This window comes from Brienomyrus brachyistius, chromosome 11, assembly GCF_023856365.1.
Source record: "Brienomyrus brachyistius isolate T26 chromosome 11, BBRACH_0.4, whole genome shotgun sequence".
NCBI classification, from domain to species: domain Eukaryota; kingdom Metazoa; phylum Chordata; class Actinopteri; order Osteoglossiformes; family Mormyridae; genus Brienomyrus; species Brienomyrus brachyistius.
The window spans coordinates 10,102,350-10,129,152 of NC_064543.1; the positions used below are offsets into that span (position 1 = coordinate 10,102,350).

Genomic DNA, 26,803 nt, shown 5'->3' on the forward strand with positions numbered 1-26,803 from the left:
TTTGCAATAGTACGTATTAGTACACTTAATATTTAAAGTGTTGATGTTACAAAAGCGAATTGACATTTAATATAGACTAAATTTATTTTGTATTTCGCAGATCTCATTATGGAATCGTTTCAAGAATCGTTCGACGAAACAGATAGGCATTTAAGTTCTCTTCGTCTCGATTTAAGTTCTCTAACTCGATTCGTCATCCCGGAAACTTTACGGTGTTCTTAAAGTAATGTTTTTAAATGAATATAGTTACCTAGTACTAATAAATAAATCGGGAAATTTCAAAACGCCTACCAAAGGAAAAGTTTAAAAATGAACGTAAGGTGGTATGATTGTTTTTCAATTATGGCCCGACGGTTAATGTTATACCCTCTACAACAGAAACGGTTTTAGAGCTTAATCTGGTAGTTTTCTTAGTTAAAACGTGCACCAGTTTTAAACCACAAAAAAGCAGACTAACCGGGTACCACATGACTTTCTACACACTTTATAAAGAAACATCTGTGTGCAACGAGAAGGCGCTGGGGGGGGGGGGGGAAGAGAAATTTCCCTGGTGTTGTAACTGCGTAGAAGCAGAGCCGTGCACCGGGTGATCACCCTGTGAAAGCCAAACCAAGCGTTTAAAAGAAGCAGTTTCCCCTACTTAGCCCTGACAAAGACACAGTCGCCGTGAGGGCAAGCTTTGGTTATATTGTATTCTTTATTTCACAATATAAAAACAGAAAAATAAACCTTCATAGAGTAAACATGTATATACGAGACTGTTATATACGAACTGTTGCAGTCATTAATACTCATTATATTGTGTTCTTTGCACATTTATATAAAACTTGGTTTTAACCAAAAATAGTATGATTTCTGAGCCGAACTCCGCAGGCCTCCCTCATTTTTTTCTACGGTTCTCGGCCAAACTCGTGACTGGGTGGGCCATTCTGGGGTCCCCTGGTACCCCCCACGGAACCAGAACTGTTGATCACACAGGTCCTTCCAGGATGAAGTACATAACTCTTAAGTTTTCAAAAAACACCTCTATCACAAAACTCTCAGCTGGATGCTCCTGATGTCTCTGGGAGTCAAATTGTAACAGACATGGAATAAAACACAGAATGAAAAATAAAACATTTGCAGCAGACACAAAGCAACAGTACTTCCGTGATCTGAGGTGGGGGGGAGGGGCACTCAGTACTCATTGGACATGACTGGCATAGGGTTAGTGTATGCGGCGCCCTCCATGTCCTCCGCACGCTTCCTGCGCATCTCTGCTGGCGGACGAGGGGGTGGGTTCTGGGGGGGCTCCTTGATACTTTCCCCTGGTTTTTCCCGGGGTTCTGCCCGTGGAAAGATGGGTAACCACTGCTCACCGCGGATGGCAGCCTGGTGAATAATGGGGGTATGCTTAAATATGCGACTGCCTCCCACATCATTCACTATCGTGATCCCATGAGTACCTCAGCACTGTCATATCTGTAGGTGTTGTTCATAGCTAAAGTAGATACACTAAAGAGAAAAGATGGTCTTCACACATAGATCTAGAATTAAAACATCATGTACAAGGAATCACTTTATCATCGTAATTCATTGTTTTAAGCTATGAAACAAATATTTTTAGGTTTGAAGGCTTTGAATTGGACATGACACTGTGCGGTTTGCAGGGCAATGGGGGGGGGGGGGGGGGGGGGGGGGGGCAGCAGCACTCACCAAAAGGTAGATGATGCTGGCGATGGCTAAGCAGACACAGCCCAGAACAGTGCAGAGAATAAAAGCGCCTGGAACACAGAGTCTGTGGGCAGAAACAACGTCCAAAGGAATAATTTCACAATTTGCTTAGAACTGAAGGAATCTACACTGGATTTATAAAGCACTGACTGAGCCTTGCAAAGGGATGTTCCCCTTTTAGGTTTAACTCCCAGTTGTGCACTGCCGTAAAACAACAAAACTAGGAAAAACATGAGCTCTACAAAGAGTTGTGGAGACAACGTCAAATGTCAAGTCGGCGCTTTCTCAGGGCAGAGTGGTGATGCTGTCCGTCAAAACAAAAGAAACCTAATTTATGAGAATGGGCGTGGACAAGGAAGTAAACGAAGAGAAGTGAGTGAACCGTAACAGGTACACGGACTGCAGATCCAGGCTTTATTACAAACGACGTTTCACAATGTGCACTTCAGATAAGCAGTTCCTGATGAAAATTTCCAAGACAAAAGAGCACGAGCTTTGTCACACAAGAGTATTTTAAACCAGGAGTGTAAGAATAAGGAAGTTCAAGAGTACAATGAAGAGAATTGAGCTGCTATGACAGACTTACACAGCATGAAGTAGCGCCCTGATGTAGTAGTTTCTTGTCAGTGGACCAAAGGCCTTCACACAAACTGTCAGGCAGTACTGATACCTAAGCAAAACACTCACAATTATGCCACGTCTGTTCTGGCTGACACTCACACCGTATATTAATCTCAGCACATGGAGAAAAGGGGGTTAAAATAAATATTTGTAAAAAGTAAACTTTAATTCAAGTTCACTAAATTATCGATGTTAGTCTTCATAGTACTGAAGTACACATACAATCAGTGCAATTAAAGGTGATTTTTCAAAAAGCAGAAAAAAAGATCATTCCAGTGCGCTTAGTATACAATACTTATACAATACTAAGCCAAAATAAATGTGGCATTACAAGCACCATAAATGACATTTATAGTAAAAGATCCAAAAGAGGGTTAAAACTTGAACTTAATCTCGTACCATCAAGGAAAAGCTGATATTTTATTTGTGCACACTAATTAATAGACAAATTTTAAAATATTTACCAAAAGGTTTGGAAATACTTAGAACTGCAGCAGAGATTTGTGGCAGAGTATGCGTAGTAAATTCCTCACAGTGTGTGCAAACAGTAGAAAAGCGATCTTATCTCAACTTTCTTCACTTTTATTGGTATTTCGGTGCGTTCATTTTAACATAAATCGGAGCAGCTGAACAGCGTTGTACTCACGGGCGTTCCTGTCCTTTGCCGTTGGCCTTGCAGCCCCGCGGATACTCCAGCAGGCAGATGAATATCCCCGCGGCACTGTGATCGGGGTTAAAGTTCCAGCTTCACACATGCCCCAAGGGCCCTCCTGGGCCAAACCCTTCGCTCCACAGACTGAAATGCTCTCCCCATCTGCTGCATACACACTAAACTCCTCACAAAATCGACTCAGGCCGGTGCACTTTTACGGGCAGATCATGATGTACTTAGTATCATAAAAACAAGGGCCAGTTCACTATGACTCCCTATAATTAGTATGTGTCTGAATGCTAATAGAGCGGTTCATCTTCACAGAATGGAAAGAGGAATTCTCAAGGGGTTAGTCAAAACAAGTCACAAATGGCAGTCCTGCAAGCTCCCCTTTATGATCTTGACTCACCCAGTCCTGTTGTGTGTGGGCTCACTAAAAGGTAAAGTAGTACAAGGAAACAGCGACCGAAAGCTTCTGTCAGCATTTGGACGGCTGCATCAATATGTGCTATTTGCCTCACTTGTGCATTGCATTAGACAAAAGCGAACGTTAAAATAAAGTTTTTTTTTATCAACCAACGATTTATACATGACGTCTACAGCAGATATTCCTTCATGTGATATTTCAGTGTTTCCCAACTTAGTCCTCGGGGACACCGAACAGTCCACGTTTTTGCTCCCTCAAAGCTCCAAGACAATCAGGAACATCGAATACCTGGTACACATGCGCTAAGAGCTGAGGGGAAGCAAAAACATGGACTGCCCGGGGTCCCCGCTGATATTTTGGCACACGTGAAAGGATACATTCCGTAAGCCGCAAACTGCCAGTTCCTAAACTGGCCGGCAACCCCTACGATGCCGCCGGTAAGGAGAACTGAAAGAGGGAAGTGGAGAAGAAAAGAGACCAGTGGGGTAATAGTTTCGAGTAAAACACGAATTAAGACGTTTTCCTGTCCAAAAGTAAAATGAAAAGTAAACATGAAGAAGTCCAAAAAGTTTCTATGCTTTGTACGTTCATGTCAATATGATACTGTCTTTGGATTCTTTTGTAAACATATTTCGAAATAATAAAAGAGAAAAATTAAACTGAAAGAGCAAAAATGCTTTATTTTTCCATTTTCCATCTAGATTTATGTAACAAAATTAACTATCTATAAATACCGCATTTATCCATAAATGAGGTCGATCGACTGCAATGATATTTTTAAGTTTTAAAAGTTTACATTTTTTAAAGGAAGGAAACTGGTGCATAAAATAGCGTTGTTACTTACTGAGTCCGGAGGCCAGAGCCTGCTCATTGGCCCACATAGCCCACTCTATTTTGCCCATATCGGACGATCCAACACCGGGACACAGCTCTTTAACCTTAAGCAGGAATCCCCAGGTGACGCCGCCGAGGAAAGCGCCGTATATATACCCAACAGGCTCTTGTGGGAGTGACCTTACCCCACCCCCGCCCTAGCGTCACTTCCGGCATCTTTCACGCTCCGTCTGTCGGTGTACTTCGGTTGTTTTTTAAGTCTTACTCAAAACACCGCAAAGATACAGCGAATCTCATAAACGTGGCGCAGAGCTTTTTTTTTAAGTTTACATAATTATATTAATATGTAAAAACACTTTTTATTTGTACACGTGTGATGTGCATTTTCTTATGTACGTTAAGCATTTTTAAGTTGTATATCTTCAGTAAGTATTAATTTTAGGTTAATTCCTATCTCTAAATTGCCTATACTATATATCTGTGTGTGATGTGGGTGCCCTGGCATCCCACCCAGGATTTATTCTACATGAAACAGGCTCCAAACCTCTGCAGTCCTGCTCAGAGGTTGGATAACTGATGGATTAATTAATTTTGCATCGGTAGACATGAATCATAGAAAAGAAAATACAGGAACAAACTGAAATAAAACACAGAACAGAAAGTATTCAAAGAGTTACTGCAAAAAAAAACATTGAAAAAACTGAACTTCAGTAGGTGAAGAACAAACTGTATTAAAATGTTTGCAAACCCACCTGTACAAGCATTTCAGAGGTTAATTACAACAGATTTCAGATTATCTCACACAAGTTTGTTTCATACAAACAAGACTGAACAATTTGAGCAGTACTGCTCATAAATGAACCGTTCATCGTTTATGTGAATGGTAACTGCTATTTTTCCCTCCAGAATGTTCCCTGATCTGAGCTGTTGGGAGCCGATCCTTGGTCACGCATTCACCTTGAGCATCCCGCCAGGTCCCAGCAAATGAAGGCTAGGGTCTTCCTGTACCTGGGGACCTGGGCCGACCTGAACAGGACACAGGAAGCTTTACTCAATGCAGTGGTTGTTTGGGGGAGTTTAAAGGGGATGACCATGCACGGCCTTAAAAGCACTGCACACTAAAAGGATTAACGACACACAGGGCACTCATACCCACCTTGGTGCTGATGATGTAGCTGATTCCTCCGGGAAGCGGCTCCATTCCAATAGCCTTTGTGAGGTCCTCAGGCAGCGTAACAGAGCTCACAGGAAGCCCCTTCAGGAACCTGCCATAGGGGCATGTACACTCGTTTTCAGGTCACACACAGAAAATCCACTGCCCCTTAAATCTGCCCAGGAATACTTCATCATTACACACAAAATAGCGATGAGTTCTTCTTAGCCCAGTCCTCGGGGACCCCCAGACAGTACACATTTTTGCTCCCTCCCAGCTGTTGGTAAGGAGCTGGTAGGGAGCAAAAATGTATACTGTCTGGAAAGAGCTGGGAAGGAGTAAAAGCATGGACCAACTGTGGGGCCCTGAGGACCAGGTTGGGAAACACTGGCCTAACGTACAGTCACATTGACAGTCCACTCAGAAATGCAAGAAAAAAAATAAAGTTTTAAAGACTGAGGTCAGAGAAGGAGCAGTCTCCTCTCTCCCCCACCCCCTCCCCGTAAAGAGTACCCATTGGTCTTTCATTGGTCCATAATCTATAAAGTTGCAGGCTCTAAAGCACAAGGGGAGGGGGGCTTCATTTTACCACAGAGGCGTACTTACTACCAGCACAAGACACAAAGATACTTACAAGATATAACCACATGGATTAATTAAAAAATGTCACTTAAAATATCCAGGAGCGAGTGGAAACTCACTCTCCATTGGTCTCCGTTGGGAAGAAGTACTTGAGCAGCTCCACAAACTCTGAGATGTGCTGCTGCAGTGCATAGATCACTGCATTGGGGCCTGCATCAAATGTGTACGCCACCTGCAGGCGTCAGTCAACACAACACACATCAGGTGGTAGAAATAGTCTGCATACCACAGACCCACAGATCAGATAGCATGGGGATAGGGAGACATTCATACCACGTTTGTCTCGTTTGAGGTAAAAATCATCCTTTTCATTTTTTGTTTCCTGGTGAATAGTTTCACACAACCCCCACGCAGTTAGTCTTTTAGCACCACGTACATTAGCCTACACCTTCTCCTAACCCCATAGATACATGGGAAGACGAGGATTACAGCCTTTGTACAGATAACGTGACCTGTAAATACTATTTTAGAAGCAGTGTCCTTTGATAGAAAAGACAGCCAGAAATACTAGGTTGTCTATCAAATACTTCCTCCACTAACCTTGTGCCTATTACTGTGTTCATTTTGAGTACTTTTACACCACACCAAGTACTGTACTTTTGGTACCTTTTCCATTGACTTCCACTATAGTACCAGTACTAAAAGTTACCAAACCTAAAGTGCCAATCCAACTGTTTCTTTGGTACTTCAGTACTTTGAGGTGGGACCTGAAACACTTTCTTTGTCGGCTGGTTATGCAGATAGTCTGCCGCTGAAACACGATACAACCTCAATATTGAAACAAGATTCAAACTAAGAAAACAATGACAAATAAAGTAAAAACATAAATTATTGCAATCTGGTCAGAAGAATAGATACGACAAAAAGATCAGGACGGCATGAAAAGAAATTTAAAAATTATTTTGTTTAACATACTAGGACAGCAGGAATATAGTGTGCTGTCCCAGCGATGTGATTTTGTTGTAAAAAAATATTGGGGTATTCATAAAGTAACAGTCCATAAATTTCTCACAATCCTGTCTATGAGTGATTTAAACAGCAAGGATGAAAATGATTATGATTGTCTCGGAGAACACTAACAGCGCTCATGCAACAGTACCGGAGGTAAACTTTGATGATTTTTAAACATACATTAGATAATCTATAAAAAGAATGAAAATTAAAATTGCAAAGCCTGCTAAGTTTTTTTCCCCATGAAAGAGTAAAAATGTTTTAGCGAAACAAAGCAAATAACGTAGCAAAATACCCGGCCTGAGATGCGAGTCAGCGCCGGTACAGGTTTTCACAGCAGTTCGGAAAACCCTAAAGTACTTTCTCAAAGTACCAAAAGTAAACAGTACTTGGTGCGGTGGAAAAGAGCCCTTTTAAACGTGTCTAGCTGATCTTGGGAGGTGAAAAAGAAATCCAGTCAATTAAGAAACTCTTTAAGAATATATCTTGTTTCTGAGTTCTGACCGTGAAGCACACGATCGGGACACATTGAATGTTCTGTAAAACAAATAAATGCAAAATGAGTTACGTTACAGGCAGGGGACCCCTCTGCAGGCACCAGCGGCCTCACCACAACTCCCCCTCTTACCCGGGTCTCCCCGCAGTGCTGGTTGTAGCGGTGCACCAAGCTGATTATGTGCCGCGACACGTCATTGAGATAGAAAATGGGTGGATAGGTGTCCAGACAGGTGGCATGGAACTGGTTGCTGTCCTTCATGGTGAGCTCGCCAAAGGCTGCAAAGTCCTTCTGCCGGATGGCGTGGACCATCTCCTCCATCCTCTGCGGGACCACCCTTTCTGCACGGTGCTGCGGGGAGGCAGTGGGTGAGGGTCTGCTGGCTTATCACATGGCTGATACCCATGAAAATGCTCAGAGGGAAGCCGCTGCCATTGATCCACAGGTTCATGGTGAACCTAGAGCTTCTCCCAGGAACCACAGGGTACAAGGCAGAGGGAACCCACATGCACACTCGGAGCCACAAAGTACAAGTTCATGTGAATTTTAAGCCATCTGGCAAAACAAATAACACAATAACATATATATAAAAAAAAAACCACAGCGCCCGGAGATTATGTTAAACTGTATTAATTGCAGGAGCTGAAGGTAAAGGCGCAGAGAGATTGACAGCTCACTATACCTTTAAGAGGCTGCTGGTTCTCACGCTGGTCTCCATGCCAGCCGTGCTCCCAACAGGCTTTCTCTCCGCGCTGACCTGCCAGAGTGGGGGAGGGGGATGCAATTTACTGTCCTCGATTTCAGGCTGATGATGTCAAGCTGAAGTCATCCTCTCATAGGTCACTTGAGTATGAGAGCATCTCTGGGCACCACGCTTTCCAAAACACGCAGACACATATAAAAGGTGGGAGCAAGCTTGGGAGCGACAGCAAAGGGTTAAGGGCCCACGGACATGTGACGATTGCGCTGAGACTCAGCACACTAGTGACCTTCTGGTCATAAGCTCAGAGGTTTAGCCTGCAGAGCCACTCATTTCAGAACATGTGTCTATGCGCGCGAACAAAGACTTTGACCGTTAATGGTTAAATGTTACAGACGTACCATGAATTTTTGTGAAATATCCATAAGGTATACAATATACATTTTTAAAGCCTTGTCATAAAAAAAAAAAATAGAAAACTGGACACTCAGAACTTCGGTAATTTAATCTAACAGGTCAATGGCCTCATGATCCTTCCCGTAAAGGAGCCCATCGACCCTCTATGGGGCCCTGTCTGTGCGGGGCCCCCGTCTCTGTGGGGCCCGGTGCAGCTGCTCCAGCTACACCGCTTATAGTGCCACCAAAGCCCATGACCTACCACCAGGATGAGGACTCTGAGCTCCGGCCAATGGGACTCGGGCTCCACCTGCTGTGCCACGCTGTCGGTCCCGTCGCGCTGCGTCCCCATTCGCCACTGCACGAAGCCCCCGTACATGCTGCGGCAGGCGCTGCCCGAGCCCTGCCGCGCCACCTCCGACAGCTCGCCCTCGGCGCCCAGCAGCCGCGCCAGCGAGTACACTGACGGGGGGAAGCGGCACGTACAGAGATGTCAGCGGCGCCGTTTTAGCTCCTCCCACCAAGAGGACAGAATGACCCCCCCCTCCCCACAAACTCACCCAGGCAGGCATAGCCAGCGGCGGAGGAGGCAAGGCCTGCTGCTGTGGGGAAGTTGTTCACGGAGCAGATGTGGACTTTGTGATGCGAACTGAGGGCACTTGAACTAACGTTCCCATCGATGTGTCTCTTACGAACAAGTCGTCGAACTGAGAAAGCATTTTTTACAAAGTTAGGCTAGACCCAGAATCTATGGTTAAGTTTCATTTATTGTCATTCTTAACATGACGCATGAAGAGAACGAAATTTGTGACTCAGGTCCAGCAGAATACAATAAAGTGACAGTATTCATAATTCTCAGACAATGAAACTACGAAATTTGATTTAGCATGGGAATGAACTGGAGTTGCTGATCTCCCCTGTACGTAATGCAGCTATGACAACTGTTCAACTTTGCAAATAGTTGTTTGTTTTACAAATACCCACTTTCTCGGAGACAGGACTGCAATCGAGGCTGGTTGATGTTCTCCTCTTTGCCATTGAGCCAAATACGGTCCTCTTTGAATCGTGGGCTGCACGCAACTGTGGTGGTCGACTTTAACTGCAACAACCGAAAAGTCAACGAGACACACTGGGAAGCTGCGGTAATGCGACGGTCCCTCTCCGGCACTTAGGGTCCGCACGTTCATCGCTGCATCCTCACCTGATCCTGATGCAGCGTGACGCTCAGGGATGAATTGATAGGCAAAATTAAATCTTCGTCCCTCTTACCCCCTGAAAAACCGTAAATTGAACGATCAGATTGACATTCTGGTAAAGCAAATGACTGCCTTCGTCGGTTCTGAACCAGACGAGGTGCATATTACAGTGGTTAGGAAATACATGTATACAATCATAAGAGGTTTCTCAAAGGGCGCAGCGGTTTAGATATCACTTATCATCGAAAGGATTTAAGTAACATACTAGAGTCCATATGCGATTTGCACTAAACCAAAACACAGCGAGTATAAATGCCAGTTCAGAAAAACATTTAAAGATATTCATACTCACAGTACTTTATGACTGCGATGTTTACCGGTGCTGTGCACGTCACCATCGTAATATCGTGTCCCGAGTCCCCTGGCATGTTTATTATATATTACAAATACAAATTATCCGGCGTGTTTCTAAACAGAGTTCTTATGACAGACGAACACGGGGGTAGCTCTGCGCTAGCACAGCGCGTCCCCATGCGTCTCCAACGATTGGCTGGAGTGAAGAGCACAGCAAGAGGGCTCCACCAATCGAAATTGCGCTAGGCACGTAGTAACCAATGAGAGTAATCAGGCCATGCTCATACGAAAGTAAGGTCAGACAATCGCGCAGACTCAGTACACCGAAAAAAAAAAACACCAATAGTGAACATACACACGGTTTTGAGTTCTGTATGTACCATGCGCGTAACGAACTCTTCGGTTACATTATAATTGACACATATATTTGCGTTTCATTAAAATTTATTTGTAGTTTGAACTGGGTAAGAAAAATGATTAAACTAAGGAAAATATTTCTGCAAATTTCTTTACAAATTATAATAGCAAAACTATTAAGAAGAATTTCACAACTCACTTTTTAAACAAAATTAAATTTATTTCAAAGTTGGCATTGACAGGAAAACAGAGTCTTCAGGGTCTGTATTGTTTAGATGGGTTTTACCGTTTGAAACATAAGCATGGACCAATATGAAGCTGAAATAGGCATCTGCAGTGAAGGCATTTGAAAAACAAAAAAATTACAATGAAAAAAGGTGCCCAATACTTTGCAGTCCACTACAGTTTGACCAATAAGCCTCCTCCACAGCACCACACTACCCAATTACTCAGTGTCCCAGCTGGCAGAATGATCTTGCAATGTCTCAGTTTATAGGCAAGAGATCAGCCATAGTGTGTGTGTCTCCACCTGAAACTATCCAGAGCCCTAATTTGCAGGGCTGCACCTGTGGGAGAAGCACCAAGCGGCCAGATTCCTAAGATCAAGGCCTTCAATTGATGGAAACGGCTCACAGGACCATTCAGCAAGGGAAAAATCAAAAATGCATTTGCCAAAAACGAGGACCCAGCTTAATTGGAACTCCTTATAAAAATGTAGCAACAGTCACACACTACACACCGCATTTGCTTCACTTCAAATGCCAAAGAGAGAAAAATAAACACAGAAATTAGAGGGGAAAAATACTAAAGATAAATGAGTAAGGAGTTCATACTCCCACAGGGGTAAAGGAGTCGTGTCTCGCAGGATGTATTCCTCATGCAAACAGCCGATTCTGGACAGCGTAACCTCAGACGCAACCGGTGGCCACCTCCCTACTCCACCCCCGTCATTCCCTGCTCCCCTGTCAGTCTTCATCCTCTTCGTCCGAGTCCATCACTCGTCGTCTGTTGAACTGCGACACAGACATAGCCCACATGAGAAGCAGCTGGAGTGATGAGATAGTGGCTTCAAAGCTAAATTTACCTTTGTACATTAGATTAATATTAACACCATCCATATTTATTCTGTCTTATAACTACACCCTGCACTAGACAGTCTGAATGAAATACTACCAGATTCCAAAAAAATACAACTCATTCCTAAAGATTTTAAAGCCATATTCTCATATGTATGCATCCTGTACTTTCACTATTTTTGTTTGATGTCACTGTTGGATTAATTAACTTTATATCAGGCCCCCTTTTGAAAATGCCCCCATGGTAGCTGGTTAAGGTGCACCGGAGTATGAAGTCTGCTCAGATGGTCCATACGGTACTTCTGCTTTCAGACTAACATCTTACCTTGACTGTTGTCTTCTTCTCTGTCTGCTGACTGACCTTCTCAAGGATCTCTATCAACCCCGACTCTGAAATCTGAAAAGTAAACATTGTGTGCAGTTTTTAAACCTCAGATTCCACATATTTTGCCAAAAGAATGATCTATCCATCTAGCTGTCTGGAATTTGGCTCTCTGACAGCTGCCGGTCAGGATCATGAGGGACTGGCCTGGAGTCGATCACAGGCAGCATAGGGCACAAGGCTGGGGTAACCCCTAGATGGGATGCTGGTCCATTACAGGGCATACACATGCAAATATACACACACTAGCATACAGTGTGAACAATTTAAAGATGCCAATTTGCTTAAATGTATGTCTTTGAACAGTGAGAAGGAACCAGAGTGACTGCAGGAAACCTGTTGGACAGAGAGGACACACAAACCCCACAGACACAGAGCTGATTCGAGATTCAAGCCCCCAACCCAGAAGCGTTAGGCAGCAGTGCAACTCACTGAACTACTGTGCTATTCTGACGGTGGGAATTTTAATAAGTTACAAATTAATTTTTCCGGGGACTTTCTCTCATGAAAAAGCAATGAGTTCGGTAGTTTGGCCTGCAACAGCTTTTAGTTTAGTTCCACCAAAACAAGTAAACATAGCAGGGGACAGGATAACAGAAGTAAAAGCCAAGGAATGATTTTGATGCCAACTCAATGGCGTGAATCAAGCCAACCCTTATCGCTCTCACCTTCCCACCAAGCTGGCCGAAACGTGCCATCTGAATGAGGTAATTTTCCACAGCTTTTGCCTTTTCTGGCTTCACTAGAGCTAGGTTGCTCACTGGAAAAGAATACTGCGTTAAACAGCAACGCCACCTAGTGGCTGAAACAACCCAAACAGACACCAATAATAGCACCAGATGAGATTAGCTTATTATACCAACACTCACTGCTTTAATTCACTACCCATTGGTTCATATTTTGTAAAACAAAGCAACAATGCTTGCCACCTTGGGTATGATTATCAAATGCTAAAATTTCTCACCAAAAAATGATGAAATCAAAATTTCCAGGTATACTCACATCTGGCACGGGCAGATTGATCCAAGACTTGAGCCAAGATTGTGTTTCTCATGTCATTTTCTCTGCAAAAAACATAAATAATAGCAGTATTATTATTATTATTAATTATTATTTGTAAGTAAGGAAATATAATGCCAAATTAACATTACATGTATGCCTAATTCATTTATCTACAATCCGAATACAAACCACTTCAGGAACATTTACTTCTTGCATTTCTGGTCAACACAAGAATTATGATAAATGGTTTAAACTGTGTATGAACAGTGGGTGACGTCACTGTACAATAGGTACAACATGTGGCATTGAGCACATGCTGAATTTATAACAGCAGGGCCAACCCGAGGCGTGAGTGAACTAAGGGCGTAATCACACTTGGCCCGGTTGCCGTGTAGCACACCAGAGAATGACTGGAACTATGTGTGCGTGTGTATGTTCTGTGCTCTGGTACAGTTAGCACTCACTCTGGATGCGGACCATGTCTGGGCCACCACTTCAAGCAAACCCGGGCACAGTTCGGTGTACTGTATGATCACACTAGTCAAACAAGCTAGACTTTGGGGGTCAGACGTTCTCACCTACAGAACACCTAGTGCAAGTTCACCAAGCGCCTGCTTAGAGCCTAGCAGTGTCATGCACTCTACAGCGGTCAGGAGCCGTAGCTGCTCTACGAAGAAAGCGGCAGAGGAACCAGTTCCAGGAACCCTTACCTCTGCTTAGCCTCCTCCTGCCCTTGGCCATTTGCAGATTCCTAACAAACGGAAGAAGAGCAAAGGTTACCTCCTATTCAGGTCCCGTGGGGTCACAGAGGAAGCCCGTTTCGCAGCTCACCCGTGATGGGTCACTGCATTTGTTCCACACACACATACATACATAATTGTCATTGCAACTGGGTGACATGACATCAATGCTGACCACACTGACAACATTCCTCCAGAACATTCTATCTTCTCGTCCATATCTTCATTGTTATGACAGCTGAGTCCATCTTGTTGCAATCCATCCTCTTTTACCTTCAGCTTTCCCAAAAGTTACAGTCTTTTCAAATGCACTAGGTCTTCTCGTGAAGGGCGCAATCTGGCCATCTTGGTTCCAAGTGAAAGAATAAACATTTTCCATGGCGTTCTTAAAAGTATTTTCCAGCACCAAAGTCACTGATGCTTTTCTAGTCCAGCTTTCGCATTTTTCTTTCACACAGAAAATGACCTGAACATGAAGTATCCTGAACAATTCTGATCTGAGATACATCAATACTTTTAAGATTTTTCCAACATTCTTCATCAGGGCTGTGTAGAGACTTTTTGAGGGGCAGGTGCTCAAATATTAAGAAGCGGCACTCAGTACCATTAAAGCTCGTGCACAAGTACAAATTAAATAATTTGGGGAAATCTGGCAGGTGCTCAGGCAACCCTGCCACTCCTCCTGCACATGTTTCATTCACTGCATTTACCAAGTACAAATCTCTGACATTTCTCATTGGATTCTTTTGCTGAAGAAATACATTCATGCCGCAATTATTTTGGAGGCAGGACACATGTCGTGCTTGAACAACCCTGCCCGTTACAGTGTAGTTTACAGTTTCCATATGGAATATTATTTTGTTAACCTAGTTGTGCAGGATGTTTGAATTTTAAATGTAAGTAGCATGAATCTAGCCCCAATTGTTATTTGAAGTAATCTAATGTAAAACACAATTAACTGACCAAAGAAGAGAAGCTAGTTTAACAGCCAAGCTGCCATAAACCTGCAAAGCGAGGTATTTATGTCAAGCATGGAATGCATTAGCAAAAACAGCCGCCAGAAATAGGCCAGATTCCTCATTATACGCTGCATTCCTCAGCATGGCTTACCGAGTCCGGCCGATCCCACGCCACCTGGATAAAACGGGTGACACTCATTCATCCGAGAATACATCATTCTCTTAATGTTTATCACAGTTTCATTTTGTGTCAAGCTGGCATTCAGATTTCCATCGTTTTAGTGAAATATCAAAAGTGGACTTTTTGTTTTACTGTTCATAAAGTACAGGACGTCACAGCGATGCAATCCCTGCAACTGAATGTGGTGATTATAAAAATGACAAACCTGAAAAAAGGCGTAAGAAGATTTCTACAGTTAACAACAAATAACATTTGTAATCAATAACATATTAACGATTAGGGTGAGTAGTGCAGTTACAATGCGGAACAACCTGCATGCCAGCTACCCAGTTATCATCACCTAGGTCCCATACTGGTTATCAGTCACCAGGTAATAGTAACTAACTGGCGCCTGAAATGGGCGGAGCTTCAGAACTGCTTTCCAGAAGACAATCGCACACCCCACTAGTTACAAAACAAAAGCATTATTCAAATACACATTTAAAACAAAAAAAGCAGCTAAATCACTTTTGATCCGTTTCAGGGGCTACACAGTTAGCTGGCACTGCGTTGGCCTACCGCGCCCGTAGGCAGAGCGCATCCACATTTAAACAAAAGCACGAGCCTCACGTAACTTCACATTTTCACCTTACCCCATGTTTGGCTTGCAGCTCGGCCATACGCTGCCGCCGGATAGCCTCCAGCTCTTCGTCCGCCATTGTCAGCGACGACACAGGGGGGAGGAAGAAACGAAGATTTCGGACCCAACGTGATACAAGCTATCAGAATCAGGGCCTCTGTCTACGCAGAGCCAATCGATCTCAGAGTCACCGTACACGCAACTAGACATAACCAATCGAGCCGGCAGAGAATGATTGATACCAAAAATAGAAGTAAATTCCAAGAATGCTCGAAAATTAATGTGCTGAAGTTGGGTTGGTATCGTTTAAGTGGGTCCATGTTGTGTTTCCGATTTCAAAACGTCGTTAATAACACCAATGGTTTGTCACACACGCGTAAAGTACAAAGAACACGATTCTGCATTTAACTAATCATTGATTCACTAAGCATTCATAGTTTTTTAATCATTTTTGCATCAGTTTTGATTTTAAGCTTTATCATAGAAAGTCAGTAAACTATATTTGTAAAGGAAACAAATACAATTAATTAAGCATATATATCAGACTGTATTTTATTCAAGAATATGTTCCATCAGATAATTCAGGACGATTAATCTTTAATTAATTTAAGTAGTTATTTAATGCCAAATGAAACAAAACACACCAGATATATAAAATCGTGTAATAACAATAAAAATTCCCCAGTATTAAGTAAGCATTAAATTATGTTTGGTTTGGTTTGTTTCTACATAAAACAATCCATGTCTGCCCTTTTAATTTATTCATTCTTGTCTGTTGCCCATACTATATATAGAGAGAGAGGTTAAAAGAGTGAGGTTGCTCTCTAACTCCCCCTGTAGGTGGTGTAAGAGAAGCAGCTCAGAAGCAGAGGCACATGGAACTTCTTTGTAGAATCAGTTATGGTGAAGACAACCTGGACCAAAACACAAACCAAAAGCGAGGTAAAACGTCACAAAAATGTCACCGAACCTGGACTTCTTTTGCTTTTACTTAATCTGTGACAGCTTGAGCACATAATTTAGTTTCATTAAGGGTTGGGAAATTCACCTGAGTGTTATAAACAAAAGCACACAAACGCTGGCTTTGTGGGGCCTCCCACTCACCTCAACATATGGATAGAAACACTTCTGGCCTCGGTGCTCCCAGTACTCTCCAGTCTCAAAGCGCATCTTGTACATGCCAGGTATGAAAGCCTCTCTAGTGATGAGTCCTGTACAGCGGCCATCATCGTTGGTGACCCTGCAATTACGCATCTGTGGAGTTACTGAAGCAAAGTGCAGCCTTTCACCTAAGACACTGGTGCAGCCGGTGGACCGAGACGAAGGCTGTCTCCAGGCATGTGTTGGGGGGTGGGGGAAGGGGGGGGATGGGTGCCTGAGCACCTGCTGCTTTTACCCTAAAAAATGGAAAGGCCCCATTTGATGTTTTATGTGCCACTTTTCAATAACCTGGTGGCAACATCCCACCCCTCGTTCGGCAACATTTACCAGGGGGACATGTGACTGACTGTCACTGTCTTACATACCGATATTTATACGATATCGAACACCCGATTCACATCTTGAAGCCAAGGTTATTGGGCACTTGGGAACAGAGGAACCTGGTCTGTTTCTTAGTGATATCAGAACTGTGGAAAACAGTTGATGTGATGGTGAGAATGCGTTTGCTGAGAAAGTTAGTCACATGGCAGAGAGTATGTTTCACAAGTCCGTATCTGACACAGCACGGGAATACCATCCACCACAGGATCTGAAGTCTCAATTTTCCCAGAACTATTTCTGCTGTGAAATCTCGTTTGTAATTATTCGAAAAACAATAGGCCTGTGCAAAATAATAACGATAGTTCCCAAGCTGTTGGCTGCGTGACTCATGACGAGAGCCTTCATCATCATCATCATGCTGCCCTACCCCGTGGACAGAAGGCTCCAGACTGCCAGGCTGGTGTCTAGGCGGTGCAGACTGAGGGCCATATGGGACCCTGGGACGCCCTCTGCAGTGTTCAGCACATGGGTGGTGAGTGGGCTGCCCTCAGGAGTGGCCATTTCTGAGCACTGGGTGGGGAGCATCAAAGCAAGAATAATGAATATAGTCCAACCCTTCAAGGGGGACAAAGAATTACTTGTAAAATCATCTGTGGTAGCACAGTTGACTTTAATTCACATCTTTGTTACAAAATTGTGTGATTTTTTATCGTTTGTTAAATATTTGGAAATATGCATAATAATAAAACATATGCGTTTGTGTGTGCGCATTACACCAGTATCTTTTTTGCACTAAAAACCAAAATGATTCTGTAAGAAATTAGTGAGGGCAGTACAATTGATCAATTACTTAATATTAATGTGCGCAGATAAATGGCACATATGACATGAAAACAAATAGGAGCATTTCACTTTAATGTAGTATTCTGTCAAAATAAAATTATATTCTTGTCGGAAACCCAAGGGAATTGCGCAAATATGCTGTAAATTCCCCTATACAGAGCAGCCGGCGACAACGTCACGTATTGCGTAAATTAGTGTTAATACATGTCTTTCAGATAGTCTAAATGATTCGGTTTAAGAAGACGCAGGTACATGCGTTTCGTTATAGATGCAAAACAGGCTACTTTTTAAATAATAAACACATGTATGTTTTACATTAAATGTGACGTAATTAATCTCTAAATCGTTTACTGCATCGATGATAAAATGGGAAAGTAGAAAACAGTACCTGATTTTCAGACAGAATGTGATCCTTTATGCGTTTTAATCGGTTTGAACTCATGCACACGGTCTTCGTCGTAATGACAATTAGTAGCTGAACCGGCCTATAAAGGCAGGGATTGCGACGTGTTAATTCAAATATCGGACAAAGACTCAAATCTCAATCAACAATGTCAAATGCTGCTGTCCTTCCCAGTCCACTTTCGCAAACACACGCGTCTTTTGTTGTACGCAGTTTACAAACAACTATTTTGTTGTCCATATGACAATTTGCATTTAGCCAACGAGAACGCATTAATCACATAGTATTTATGACTTGAATTGCGACTGCATATATTGTAATACAATAATCCAGGCCACCCTGACCAGTATAAGCAGTTGTAAGATATTTCTTTAAAATAGCATGAAAATGGAGATTATGCTGTTTTCTCGGGTGAATGGCCTTTATCTTCTTAGATACGGAGTTTGTACTTACAAAAGTTCGACCTTCTGGCCATAGTCCAAGATACGCGACACTCAGCATAAACAACCAATAATTGTTAACGAAGTTTAAAGCAGGATTAAACCTTGGCTCTAATAAACTAACTAATAGCTTTTAGCATTTAAGCAGGGGCTAGATATTCAAAACAATCCAGTCTGAGACAGTAGACGAATATCCGTAAAGGTTTTAAAAAAACAAACACTTTAAACCCTTTGTGAATCTCTCAATGGCCTGCAAGCTTCTAATGGAGCCAGAAAACGGATACTTCTTACTCACTGTACTAAATTCCAAATCTCAACCAAATACAATGAAACAAAATGAAAAAAAAAATGAAATGTTAAATCACTTTAAAATATTTTAATATTTTTTTAATTTTTAATATTTTATCCATCACACAAGATATTTGACGTTGTGCCCAAGAGCCCCCGTCCGAAACGAAAAGAACTTTGCTGGCTAAGTCGGTGGCCCCCGACCCCACCCTAAGAAGTTGGCGCCAAAGGCATGTACCCATGTCGCATTTAGATTGACCCATGGGTGTGAATTATGACACCCAATTAAATGGGTGTCAACCCTCCCCCAATGATCAACCCAAAATTATGTCCTTGGATTGACCAGCATTGTGACTGAGGAATGTCGGTACCCAGTGTACCCAGTCCGGGTGCCAATGCTGCCATCTCATCGCGGCATCATGAGAAGGGAGCATTACCTAAGCTGCCGTGAAGCCCAGCCACCGGCTTTCAGTGTTTTTTATTTACATTATACAGGAACAGCTTAATGTGACAAAACATGCCTACCATGCTGGTAAGATGATGCATCATGAATGACTTATGGTGATTTTTATACGCCGTGCTGTGTTCTCAAACAATTGATCAAATGTCCATCAGCATTCCTTGTTCACGATAAAGTACACTCTCTTTTGAGGTTTTAAGCTGGATGTCCTCGGTGAGATTCTTGATAAAATGTCCTGGGAAACTGCATAAAATCACTAGGCATAAAACGTAGAAAATAGGCAAAAATAAAGTGACATGATAAATTTTAATTCACAGTGTTCGTAACTGACAGCGAGAAGTTTGTTGGCTTCTATATGTTTTGACGAAAAGCCGAGAGTAAGGTGCCACTTTTTAAAATGTTATTAATTTTTTTATTATTATGATTTTTTTTTAGGAAATATGATGTGTGACATCGTGGACGGGGTTGGAGGTTGGAATCTCATAGACATCGGATGCCTCCTTGTTTTGGGGCAGAACTTCATAAACAGTAAGTGACTGAAGCGAAACTCAAACTGTAAGTAATTTCATACGTGGACACTCTCTTCTATCTTTGATATGCCTTTGTAGCGCAGTACATTAACCAGGACTGAAATAAGAACAGCCGGAGTCAAATATAATCAATATGAAAATATTTTTACTACCGTTACAATGTACTTGTTCCCACTCAGCTTGTATGAAGGCAAACAGAGAAAGTAAAACAAGACAAATAATCTACAAAAAACAGCACAGGAAGTATTCATAACAAAAAAATGGCATTGGAAATAACAAATAAACCCCAAAACAAATGCTGGGTAAAATCAGACTGAGCTGACAAGATACAAGAAAGTTTACAATATTACACAGTATTACACACTAACCCCATTAGTTATCCAGCCCACAGCAGCCAATACATGGAAGGGGTACAGGTTTGACTGTTATTATATGTTTACACTGGGGGATTGGGGTCTTGATGGCTAAACCTCACAGGCTGAAAAGAGTCAGTCTTATTCGTGCCACGTTTGACAACTGCTGCTTGCTAAATGAACCATGCTTTGATTAACGTAATTACACTGACAATAATCAAGATAATAATAAACTCTACAATAAACCTTTCTAGCAACTAAGCCTGTGACCATTTTCAATATGGCTCTTGTTTGCTTGCACACACACACACACACAGACACACACCTGTATTTGTAGCCTGTGCCATGGTTGTGTTTTTTAACAGGCATGGGGAAGGGGGGGGGGGGGGGGGGTCGGGATTCAACCCCTGCGAGAAGGTCGGGATGAACCTTGAAGGAGACTTTCCCATCACCGCTGCAATTAGCGGACACTCCGTCCCTCTGTCCTAGACTGACAGAACACCCATGCGAAGACAGAGGCAAATGTTCTCTAAGGAGATGGACATGTTAGAGGACAAAGGGTGGCACAGTCTTATGATGTCACAAATGAGCCACCAATCAATGGCTGGAAAAGGGAAGCAAACCGCTTTCAATGTTATTTAACTTTCTGTTACATTTGTTTGTCTGGGCAGTTGAAACCTTGCATTATTAAATGACTACAGTGTATCATTATCTGAGAAAATAGTCAGTAAAAACAATGGCATGAACAGCCTGGTGGACTGATCCAGGATCAGTAAGTATGGAAGCTACATGGTACATTGTACAAAGCCATTAAGGATGTCACCAGCAGTCAGGAATATTGACAGAGGCCATACCCAGCATGTTGGAGGGTCTTCTTTATGACTATAACTTTGAAATCAGCAGGCTCCACCCACAGGAAATATATGCAGGGCTTTTACAGTTTCAAGTCAGTTTCAGCAAGCACAGGCAGGGGGCGCTGTGAACAAGCAGCTCACCATCCTGCACACAGCCCTGTCAAATGGGGAGGCAATCTCAGCACCGGCAAGATCCAGTCTCCTGCCCACCACCGCCCCCCACCTGCTCCGTGAGCGATGTGCAATTAATTATTGCCTGATAACAATGTGTTGACAGTTTCTGTCATATTGACCGGGGGCTTTTCTGGCTGAATTACCATGGGAACGCAGCACGGATAAAAGTGGGACTATGAGCTGTGGAGAAGACCAGCCTCCTGGTGCCCCCCCCACACACAAGAGTCCACCCTTTACGCCTGTCGCTAAATTCTGCCAAAGTCTGAGTCAGGCCTTTTACCACAAAAAATAACAGACACACATATATATGATGGTCGGGTCCGAATTCACCTCAAACAATTTAATCGATCCGCTGTATGATTCTCCCGTAAGAGGATTTATGGCACGCTCTGCTGGCATAACTTGGAAGAAACTGATAATAAACCATTTAGTATGCTTTAACTTTCACATTGTGGAGGATAATTACTATCTGCAGATGGAGATCTCTCCGAGGACACCGCCGTGCGTGTGTTTGGTGTGTGTCTCCCTGGAGCGAAACTGTCAGGCTGATATGAAGCACATTCCTCTAGATAAGCTTCCATTTCCATGACAGTTAAAATATACTTTTTTTTTTTTTTTTTTTTTCGGCGGGCAGGAAAACGGCAACCGAGCTAAGAAGGTGAAATAATGACATCCAGAAAGGTGCCTGTAAAAATGAAGGAAAGCTGGATCTAGGTGTGTGATGGCGGCAGGCCCTGCGTGAGCCTGGTGCAAATGGAATCAGCTTGAGGGAAACCAGGAGGGATTCTACAGACGAACACTGGTTAGCGCTGAGTGCTGCGAGGATGAGGGTGGGCGGGACTGGAGATGACTGTTTCCATGGCAACTGCTGGACTGGCGGCGGCCTCTCCCCTTCCATGCATAGCACCCCCTTCATCTGCTCTGTCACCAGGCTCCTGTTAAATTGGAAAACCCAGTGACAATGAAGCTGTGTTGCTGAGAGCCAAATTACTGATAACTGTGTGTGTGTGTATGGGGGGAGGGGGGGGGGCTGATTTTCCTGACTCTGGATGTAGCGCACATACATTTTTATTAGAATGTTAATGGGAGAGCTTGGCTCCCCGCAGACGCCGTACCTCAGCTGTCGCTCTCAGATGTCGTCTTCCAGGTCAGAACTGTGGGGATTCATCTGTGTGAGGGATGGACATAATTACTGCACACGCTCACACGCGCACATGACACACGCACAAACCGTATGAAGTTGGTGGGTTAGCAGATGTTACATTGTCAGTTTAGTGAGTCTCAACCTGAACTCACCAGAACCCTCAGTGGCCAAAAACCCAATTTCTTTCATTTGTCCGGCTGCAGTTCTCCTCCTGCCTCTCACCTGTCCCTTAACAAGAATGGTGACCCTTTCCATCTGCGGCTACCCCTGAGTGGTTCAGAATTAACCTGTAGGATGCACTTCCCCCCATTAGGGGGCAGTCTTCCAGCTCGCACTCAGGACGCTGAGCAAGGGGGAGTGCAACGAATAAACAAGTAGAGACAAAGGGAGGGGGAGAGGATGACAAAGAGGGCCAGACAGGTGATGGGAAGAGCGAGGGAGGCGTAACGAGGGGGCGCCCTGTGGCGTGCCATTCCTGGCCCCGTGTGAGACCTGTCGCCGAACAATGCGACGCTGTGTTGGCGGGAGAGGGGGCGCAGGCCTCCGCTGCGCTACCTGGTAATTGATGCTCTGGTTTTGTTGCGAATGCCAAGAGAAGAGGAGAGAAAGCACTTAATGTGTCACCCAGGTAGGGACACACTCCAGGGTAATTATAGATAATTAGGTCCTCAGGGTTTTGTGAAATAATAACGGTCTATATCAATCTATATTTAAATCTCTGCAAACTGACAAGAAAATGTTTTCAGCCATTGGTTCCCCCCCCCCCCCCCCCCCACCGTTCCTATTTCCTGTGTTTCAGTGTGGGAGTGTAAATCGGACCAGATCCAAAGTCACGTCTGTTCCACTGGAACACCGCACAGCTCCAGGTCCCCAGCTTTCAAACCCAGGTATAATTTCCCGCCTAATTGCTTTGCTGAGCTTATCTCGGAGATCCAGGCCTGGAGATGCAGAGGCACCAGGCCCATTAGCCCTCTGTGTGCACAGGCTGTACTTCCCTGAACAGACTGCATGAAGCGTTCCAAGTGCATCAGACTGAAAAAGTGTTAACTAACCGGCACTCTAATATAAAACATGTACTACTGTTTACCCAAATAAACAAGTTTAAATAAAGCACCTACCCAGACAAGAGCCTCAGGCTCCTATCATTGAACGTGAGGATGCGTCTCTGTGTTATTCATCAGTACCTTGCCTGTGGTATTTGTTGATTTTTGTAGTGTGACTATGGTAAAGAGTGGTGAGGATGTGCTGCGCTTTCCCATGGGGGGGGGGCACTAGTGTTATTACGGTTACCAGGTGGTTGTCGTCGTCACTGGCCTCCCCTAGCTCGGGGCTCTCCCCTCCAACCCGATCTCTTCGGCCCCGACGCCGGGGGCTGTGGCAGCTGGGGGAGTGGTCTGGGCTGCTGGCCACACCGTGGTATGGGGACCCTGACAGGCTGCCATCCCTGGTTGGGGGTGACCCTGGAAACAAACAGCCCGGGCATCCATTACAGGAAGACAGCAGGAGAATGTCCTCAACACTACACGTGCCTTATGGCTATGTCACTTCCTGTATAATAGAGTAACTCCTCATAGTTACTCCGAATGTCAAGTATAACATGCACTTCTTGTGTAACACGCCTCTCATACAATCACACATGTCTCTCGTATAACTGCACACGCCTCCAGTACAACCATGTAAACCTCCTGTACCACCTTACATACCTCCTGCACAGCCATACACCCCCTCATGTACAACTGCGCAGGAACAGAAAAGTCTTTGCCAGCTCATGTTGTAGCATCACATCAAGCAGAGAAATCCTTCCTGCCCCACTCATTTGTTAAGTAACAACAGTAATAATCACAATGGTAATTGTCAGCATCCCTGAGCATTCACAACCATAACCAAAACGGTCCAATAAATCGCAGGGACCCTGGTGGCCATTTCACTTAATAAGCTCAATGCTGATGAGAACTTGGGGTTTGTTGAGTGCAGTTTGGGGCACATCGATTCACTGATCTCCCGACGTTCTAGTCTTCACATTCCTACTTTGAAATTCTTTGCAGGTGCCTTATCGATGTCCGGTATGTTTGTAGCAGCTCAGGGGAGGCAGAGAAGGTGTGTGTTAGGTCAAACTGCCTACGGGCAGCTGAAAATGAAGCGTCTGGCTTCTATGGGGGCATTGATTGCCAGTCAACCAGAAAATGCCAGGTTGATGGTGTGCATGCTCCTAGGTGTGAGTGTGACTTTAAATGACGGGGAGGATCAGTTTGGTAATTTTTATTCATTCATTTAGGTAAAGTAGGCCACACTCCCTTGTTTGTAAGGCATTGTTATGGTATGGTGTCATACATACAAGATCAGGGCTGGACAGTAGCCTCTGATCACCACTAGGGGGAGACAGAGGCCCCTCTCACGGATACCTGTGCGGTCCCGCCGCTGCTGATCCATCCTGTCCAGGCTGTCCAGGAGGCCATCTATCTGCACCTTGATCAGCGTCAGCTCCCGCTTAATAGTCTGCAGCTCCTCCATCTTCACTGTGCAGGAGAGTGGAGAGTGAAAGGGGGAGGAGTCAGGAGGAGGTGGAGCCAGACAGACAAAGAGCAGCAGGACAGAGACAGAAGGCCGCAGCAAGAAAGAAAGCAAGAGAAGGAGCACGAGAGAGAGGCAGAGAGGGAGAGACCGAAAGAGGAGTCTGAGCAGAGAAGCGAGAGGTGAGCATTGAGAGCAATAGAAGGAGGAGGAGAGGAGAGAAATGAAGCAATACTGGGTAAGAGACGGAGGCGGAGGAAGCCTGAGAAGTGCAGGATCGAGGGAGGGAGTAAAGAATTAATGAAAAGAGGGATTCAGGTAAAGGCAGCAGAAAGTGATGGGAAGGGGTTGAGGGAGCCCCGCAGGCCTCAAGGGCCGGTCCACGCTGCACCCCCGCCCCCCGCCCTGCCCCAGCAGGCAGTGCGATAGTCCATCCTCCGTCTGCTCCAGCTCCCCCCTTAACGAGCCGGCGCACTCCTCTCGACAGTAATCTGCAGTAACACACGCTTACGAATCCCCGCCGGCGCTATCTGAGATTTGACCCCCGGGTGTGTGATGAATCTCAGCCATTGCTGCCAATTTAGCAAAGCCGGGGCCGCGGGGAAGCGAGCGAGGGCCGGCTCACGGAGGCCGCCGCGTGACCTCCAGGCTGCAAAGGCAAACTAATTTGACTCTGATGTGCTGGCAGTAAAACTATTAAGAGCCTGTAATAAAGCAGCATAAACAGTTTCTTATTTGTTCTGCGCTATTAATCTGCTATAACTGCACACCCTGTGTTGTGCCGCACTGGGGAGGTGCTTAAAAAGGCACCATCTGTGTCACTTCCTGAGCCCCGAAACAGTCGCATGCCAACACATGCTCCTGTATACACACACACACAAACACCGTCTTCATGTTTCCATATATCTTCATCGGCATTGTTTGTCCAGCTAGGACACCGTAGTCACTATTTCCTGCATCATCCTTAGGGTACAGATCTTCCCATCCTGGCCCTAGCCCCTGTATCCAGTCCCGGACCCCCGCGACGCCCTGGCGCTCACACTTAGCCCTGCTGGAGCTGGACGAGCTGGGCCGAGAGCTGGTCTTGGTGGACAGTCTGTCGCGGCTCCGCCGCCGGCTGGATGAGGAGGAAGAGCGGGGCCGTTTGGCAGGGCTGGGCCCATGAGGGAGAGGCAGCAGCGAAGCTGGAACACGCTGGTAGTCATACACCCTGCAAAGCACAGCACAGCACACTCAGTGTCCTGGCATCTAAGCCATGATTACATCTCTGTTGATAGCCGACCACAGGATACTGTCGATTTAAAATACCGTTGATTGCTGCATCTTAAATAACGGTCGATAAGGATATCTATCATTTACTTACGACAGCGATATCTTTATACTACAGTCAATAGCAATACGTTTACTGTTCTAAACTGTTAGTAGTTTTAATACCTTTAGACCACTGTTCTTACGGGTTAAAACTATTATATCTTTAAAAGTACTGTACAGCTAAAAGTAAATTCTTTTATCCCTGCTTCTTAAATTGATTGTCTCTCGACTGCAACAGATGCAGTGGCAGCGATTTGAAAACAGCCTCTTGTTTTTGTCAGCGAGACAGAGCTACATGTCGCAGTGGCAAATGGATCCCAGGAAGAAGAGTCATCTAGAGAGAGCTGAATGCTGAAGTCAGAGGTCAAAGGAGACAGAGTCACTAATGCATCATTATAAATCACCCTGTTAGTTCTATGGGGAATGCAATTTCACACCAATTGCCTCCCAATTTGGAGTTTTTCTCTTGTGTATTTACGTACACTCATGCACACACCCACATGCGATGTTGGTCTCTTACAATGACAATGTCGCCCCTAGAGTATACATACTATGGTGT

General features: G+C 44.3%; 5 protein-coding genes across 8 annotated transcripts in view; all 5 read right to left on the reverse strand.

Annotated features, from left to right (window-relative positions):
• Positions 1–678: 678 nt before the first annotated feature.
• On the reverse strand, positions 679–4,814 carry LOC125751937 (cytochrome b-245 light chain). Its single transcript, XM_049031379.1, has 6 exons — positions 4,258–4,814; positions 3,791–3,860; positions 2,981–3,055; positions 2,300–2,383; positions 1,696–1,777; positions 679–1,371 (listed from the first exon to the last, which is right to left on the reverse strand). The coding sequence occupies exons 1-6, from the start codon at positions 4,313–4,315 to the stop codon at positions 1,177–1,179; spliced, it is 564 nt and encodes a 187-aa protein (XP_048887336.1). The 5' UTR covers positions 4,316–4,814; the 3' UTR covers positions 679–1,176.
• A 139-nt stretch (positions 4,815–4,953) lies between these two features.
• mvda (mevalonate (diphospho) decarboxylase a) lies at positions 4,954–10,315 on the reverse strand. 2 transcript variants are annotated; one of them, XM_049031377.1, is made up of 10 exons: positions 10,134–10,315; positions 9,787–9,857; positions 9,570–9,714; positions 9,146–9,292; positions 8,848–9,047; positions 8,172–8,246; positions 7,622–7,840; positions 6,102–6,214; positions 5,404–5,512; positions 4,954–5,273 (listed from the first exon to the last, which is right to left on the reverse strand). In XM_049031377.1, the coding sequence occupies exons 1-10, from the start codon at positions 10,207–10,209 to the stop codon at positions 5,193–5,195; spliced, it is 1,236 nt and encodes a 411-aa protein (XP_048887334.1). In that variant the 5' UTR covers positions 10,210–10,315; the 3' UTR covers positions 4,954–5,192. The 2 variants fall into 2 exon arrangements, with proteins under 2 accessions (XP_048887334.1, XP_048887335.1); XM_049031378.1 differs by having other exon boundaries at positions 9,570–9,684; positions 10,134–10,314.
• A 376-nt stretch (positions 10,316–10,691) lies between these two features.
• On the reverse strand, positions 10,692–15,823 carry pdcd5 (programmed cell death 5). 2 transcript variants are annotated; one of them, XM_049031372.1, is made up of 7 exons: positions 15,465–15,823; positions 14,803–14,826; positions 13,663–13,703; positions 12,953–13,014; positions 12,619–12,710; positions 11,894–11,965; positions 10,692–11,505 (listed from the first exon to the last, which is right to left on the reverse strand). In XM_049031372.1, the coding sequence occupies exons 1-7, from the start codon at positions 15,528–15,530 to the stop codon at positions 11,458–11,460; spliced, it is 405 nt and encodes a 134-aa protein (XP_048887329.1). In that variant the 5' UTR covers positions 15,531–15,823; the 3' UTR covers positions 10,692–11,457. The 2 variants fall into 2 exon arrangements, with proteins under 2 accessions (XP_048887329.1, XP_048887330.1); XM_049031373.1 differs by lacking the exon at positions 14,803–14,826.
• A 155-nt stretch (positions 15,824–15,978) lies between these two features.
• On the reverse strand, positions 15,979–18,765 carry LOC125751932 (5-hydroxyisourate hydrolase-like). The gene is made up of 5 exons (XM_049031371.1): positions 18,633–18,765; positions 18,165–18,261; positions 17,361–17,503; positions 16,556–16,691; positions 15,979–16,365 (listed from the first exon to the last, which is right to left on the reverse strand). Exons 2-5 carry the CDS (start codon positions 18,216–18,218, stop codon positions 16,276–16,278), a joined length of 423 nt encoding a protein of 140 aa, XP_048887328.1. The 5' UTR covers positions 18,219–18,261; positions 18,633–18,765; the 3' UTR covers positions 15,979–16,275.
• A 1,876-nt stretch (positions 18,766–20,641) lies between these two features.
• The window catches only part of LOC125704122 (RNA-binding Raly-like protein), a 43,294-nt gene continuing 37,132 nt past the window's right edge, over positions 20,642–26,803 (reverse strand). The window contains exons 4-8 of one of the 2 annotated variants that reach the window (XM_048969451.1): positions 25,974–26,143; positions 24,825–24,938; positions 23,713–23,882; positions 22,394–22,446; positions 20,642–22,213 (exon numbers count right to left, since the gene is read on the reverse strand). In XM_048969451.1, the coding sequence (XP_048825408.1) occupies positions 22,408–22,446; positions 23,713–23,882; positions 24,825–24,938; positions 25,974–26,143 (493 nt within the window). In that variant the 3' untranslated portion in view covers positions 20,642–22,213; positions 22,394–22,407. Of the gene's footprint in view, positions 22,214–22,393; positions 22,447–23,706; positions 23,883–24,824; positions 24,939–25,973; positions 26,144–26,803 lie in introns of both variants that reach the window. The other variant, XM_048969450.1, reaches the window with a different exon arrangement.

Bases quoted from the DNA above. Each gene is read 5' to 3' on its own strand.
- LOC125751937 (XM_049031379.1), bottom strand. From the start codon at position 4,315: ATGGGCAAAATAGAGTGGGCTATGTGGGCCAATGAGCAGGCTCTGGCC. The intron at 3,861-4,257 runs GTAAGTAACAAC...TCCCTCTTTCAG, and splicing joins GGCTCTGGCCTCCGGACTCA to TTCTCCTTACCGGCGGCATC. The intron at 1,778-2,299 runs GTAAGTCTGTCA...TTCTGCCCACAG, and splicing joins AGGGCGCTACTTCATGCTGT to ACTCTGTGTTCCAGGCGCTT.
- mvda (XM_049031377.1), bottom strand. From the start codon at position 10,209: ATGCCAGGGGACTCGGGACACGATATTACGATGGTGACGTGCACAGCA. The intron at 8,247-8,847 runs GTAGGTCATGGG...CCACTCTGGCAG, and splicing joins TCAGAGTCCTCATCCTGGTG to GTCAGCGCGGAGAGAAAGCC. The intron at 5,513-6,101 runs GTGAGTTTCCAC...CCCCTATGGCAG, and splicing joins CCAACGGAGACCAATGGAGA to GTTCCTGAAGGGGCTTCCTG.
- pdcd5 (XM_049031372.1), bottom strand. From the start codon at position 15,530: ATGGCGGACGAAGAGCTGGAGGCTATCCGGCGGCAGCGTATGGCCGAG. The intron at 13,704-14,802 runs GTAAGCCATGCT...TCCGTTTGTTAG, and splicing joins CGTGGGATCGGCCGGACTCG to GAATCTGCAAATGGCCAAGG. The intron at 11,506-11,893 runs GTAAGATGTTAG...TCTGTGTCGCAG, and splicing joins AGAAGAAGACAACAGTCAAG to TTCAACAGACGACGAGTGAT.
- LOC125751932 (XM_049031371.1), bottom strand. From the start codon at position 18,218: ATGAGTTCAAACCGATTAAAACGCATAAAGGATCACATTCTGTCTGAA. The intron at 17,504-18,164 runs GTACTGTTTTCT...CTCCCCACCCAG, and splicing joins ACATTCTGTCTGAAAATCAG to TGCTCAGAAATGGCCACTCC. The intron at 16,366-16,555 runs GTGAGTGGGAGG...GTTTTGGTCCAG, and splicing joins GTTTCTATCCATATGTTGAG to GTTGTCTTCACCATAACTGA.